This window comes from Carlito syrichta, unplaced genomic scaffold, assembly GCF_000164805.1.
Source record: "Carlito syrichta isolate Samal-C Ts95f unplaced genomic scaffold, Tarsius_syrichta-2.0.1 Scaffold306507, whole genome shotgun sequence".
Lineage (NCBI taxonomy): Eukaryota > Metazoa > Chordata > Mammalia > Primates > Tarsiidae > Carlito > Carlito syrichta.
This window is the reverse complement of record NW_007250603.1, coordinates 335775-339534: the sequence shown is the minus strand read 5'-3', so window position 1 is coordinate 339534 and position 3760 is coordinate 335775. Positions and strand designations below refer to the sequence as shown.

At 37.8% G+C, this 3760-nt stretch overlaps 1 protein-coding gene across 1 annotated transcript; it reads left to right on the top strand.

The window, feature by feature from the left end:
• Positions 1 to 239: 239 nt before the first annotated feature.
• On the top strand, positions 240 to 1977 carry ZNF891 (zinc finger protein 891). The gene has a single exon (XM_008063053.2). It carries the CDS (start codon positions 240 to 242, stop codon positions 1881 to 1883), a length of 1644 nt encoding a protein of 547 aa, XP_008061244.2. The 3' UTR covers positions 1884 to 1977.
• The last annotated feature ends 1783 nt before the right edge of the window (positions 1978 to 3760 follow it).

Below are 3760 nucleotides of genomic sequence, written 5' to 3'. Positions count from 1 at the left end.
GTTGGTTAGACCTTGCTAAGAAGTAGGGGTAAAGGTCTGCAATTTTTTTTTTCACCTTGCACACAGTGGGGCCCTGTTTCTACCTCTCTCCTTTTACCTGAACTTGACTCTTTGGCTACAGGGAAGACGCCTGGTGAAATGCATGCATCCCTCGCCTGGTTGGATTCAGAAACAAGAAGAGAAACATCTTGATCTCTCTACCCTATTTTACAGGATTATTTCACTTTCAGACTCACAAAATGTCAGTCATTAGCCTATCTTCCACATGGGCTGTGCCTGCACAGGACTCTGCCTATTTCTGCCTGAGAAATACTGAGGAGGAAAGGATGGTTGCTGGACTTCGGACAACCTGGTTACAGGAACCAGTGACCTTCAAGGATGTGGCTGTGGAGTTCACCCAGGAAGAGTGGATAATGCTGAACTCAGATCAGAGAAGTCTGTATAGAGATGTGATGTTGGAAAACTATAGAAATCTCAGGTCAGTGGAATATCAACTATGCAAGCTTACTGTGATCTCCTCATTGGATCAAGAGGAGATAAGAATTAGGAGAAAGAGAATTTCCCAAGACATCTGTCCAGACCAGGAGATTCAACTTAAAACCAAAGACTCAACTCCTGAGCAGAACATTTTTGGGAAGAAACCATTCAGTGGAATGAAAATGGTAAGATTCACAATGGATAATTGGTCCCCCACATTAAGAGAAAACTGGGAATGCCATAAGATTAGAAAACAGCACAAGATTCCAGAGAGACATTTAAGGCAAGTGACATGTACCCAAAAGAAAACAGTTCCTCAAGAGAGAGTCTATGACTGTCATGAATTAGAAGACAATTTTAAACTTAGATCAAAACTTACTTTTTCACAGAGAGTTTCCACCAGTAAACATAGCCAGAAATGTTACTCAGGCATTGAATGCTTAAAACATAATTCAATTTTAAGCAATTATGAGAAAAAATCTGTGAGTGAGAAGTTCTATGAAAGTCATGGATATGATAGAAGTCTGTGGTATTTGCAGAAAAAGCAAACAGTACGAAAAGAGTACACATACTCTGAACATGATATGCACTTCAAACATAATATATTTTCTATACGTAACAATTTTCATATGGCAGAGAATTCCTATAAATGTAATAAAAACAACAAAACCTTTTCTCAACAATCATCCCTTAAGCAACAAGGGCAAACTCATACTAGAAAGAAACATTATGAATGTAGTCAGTGTGGAAAAGCCTTCAAAAGGATTTCTAATCTTATTTTACACAAGAAAAGTCACATGGGTGAGAAACAGTACGAATGTAAAGAATGTGGGAAAGTGTTCAATGATTCCTCAACCTTAAGGAGACATGTAAGAACGCACACTGGAGAAAAACCCTATGATTGTAATCAGTGTGGAAAAGCTTTCAGTCAAAAAACATCTCTTAAGGCTCATGTGAGAATTCACACTGGAGAGAAACCTTATGAATGTAATTTGTGTGGAAAATCCTTTGGCACAAGCTCTTACCTGATAGTGCATAAGAGGATACATACTGGAGAGAAACTCTATGAGTGCAGCGACTGTGGAAAAGCCTTCAACACAAGCTCTCACCTTAAGGTTCACAAGAAAATACACACTGGAGAGAATCTTTATGAATGCCATGACTGTAGAAAAGTTTTCAGTGGTCTCTCATCCCTTAGAATGCATGTAAGAACTCACACTGGAGAGAAACCCTATGAATGTAAGGAGTGTAGGAAAGCCTTCAGTGTTTCCTCGTCCCTTAGAAGACATGTGAGAATTCACACTGGAGAGAAACCCTATGAATGTATTCAATGTGGAAAAACCTTCAGCCAGAGCTCTTCACTTACTATACACAAGAAAATTCATACTGAGAGAGAACCTCTGTAAGTGTTACGAATGTGAAATTGCCTTTTTCGTTGTCTTAAGACTCCATGCTGATTATTTCAATCTTTGTCCTCTAAAGTAAGCATTTAAGCCCATAAATGGCCCTCAAAACAGCTCTCTAGTAATATACCATCCTTTATTTTGTTTTTTTAAGTTCTAAATATTGTCTAAATATGACTTTTTAAAGACATTTTACAGTGGTGATGTTGCAGGAGTTTTTAATTCCAGTGGACTTTTTTTTGTCCATTTAGAATCAGGTGTATTTTTAATATGTGAGGTATAAAGATTTCCCATTACCTTTGTACTATTGCTTGCTAAATTAGTTGCATTGTGTTGAGATCATCTGGACTATTTGTTACTACTTTATTGGTATTTTTCTTGAGAGTTTCTTTCTGGCCCAGTGAGACAGATATTGCTAATAGCCAAACTTTGAGCTCATCCTTCCTTAACAATGAACCCTATTTTAGTTCAGAATAATAATGTCTCTAGTTACCAGAACTTTTCTCAACTCCTTGTAGCCAAGGGGTAGCCATGTTCTCATCCCTGACCAATCAAAAATACACTAGTATCACTGAAAACAGAATTGTTTTGTTCATTTTACCTTGTTTCTGCCTTCTTCATTATTCTTCCTGTGAATTTACCATTTCTGGAGCTGAAGAAACCATCTTATGACCGTGAAAATGACAACTGTGGCCTAAAGAGGTGCAGAAGAGATCCTGATTCCAAAAAAAAAAAAAACCAGCTTTAAATAGCTGTGCCATCCCTGCACTCTTTGGATCTGGACATTTTTCTATATGAGAAAATATGCCTGTTGATTTTTTTTTTTATAAAAGCAGTACATGGCCAGGTGTGGTAGCTCATACCTATAATCCTAGCACTTCTGGAAGCCAAGACAGGAGAATCACATGAGCCTAGGGGTTTGAGACCAGCCTGGGCAAGATAGTGAGACTTTGTTTCTGCAAAAAAATACAAAAAATTAGCTGGGCATGTTAGCACACGCCTGTAGACCCAGCTACTCAGGAGACTGAGAAGGAAGGAACACTTGAGCCCAGGAGGTCAAGGCTACGGTAAGCCAGGATTACACAATGCAATCCAGCCTGGGTGACGGAGTGAGATCCTGCCTCAAACAAACAAAGTATGTGAATACAGTCAATATAGTCACCTTTTTAAAAGAAAATATCACAGAGGCATACGGAGCTAAATATTTTATGTTGGATGTTACACATTTGAAAAAGTATATAGAAAAGAGAGGGCAGAAGAAGAATGTTGACAGAGCTTTTGTGCTTAGGCAAGAGGTGAAAATAGAGCCAAAGTCACTGAAAGCAAGTCATCAGAGAACCAGAAGAAAGGAATTCTTATGTTTCAGTATAGGAACTTCAAAAAGTTTTCAGAAAGGGAGCTACCCATTTTAAATGCTGAGTAAAGCTTGAGTTTTTACTGCTTCGTCTTGCAGTTACTGACCATATTAGGTTTAATTTGTTAAGAAACAAAATATAGAAGGAGGGGCATATGGTGAAAGAAAGCAATAGTTTGTTTAAGTCATATTAACTTTATGGGATTGTGAGACATCCAGATGAACATATTGATAGGCAGTTCTGGGCCTGAGGAAATGTTTAGTGTAGATTTGTAAATTTGTAATGTAAATTTTAGTAACATCAGTAGATAAACTATAACAGGTTTTCTGAAGGTGACCAAGATCGCATAGGAGAAATGGAGTGAAAAGAGAATGTATACTACTGACCAAGAAGACCTATATTTAAAGGTAGTATAAAATGAGGAATCATTGTAGAGGAAAAGAAGAAGAGTAGAGTTTCACCAGACTAGACAAACTAGTGATTCAGAAAGGAAAGTGAATTTAGTTGTGTCAAATGTTACAAGGG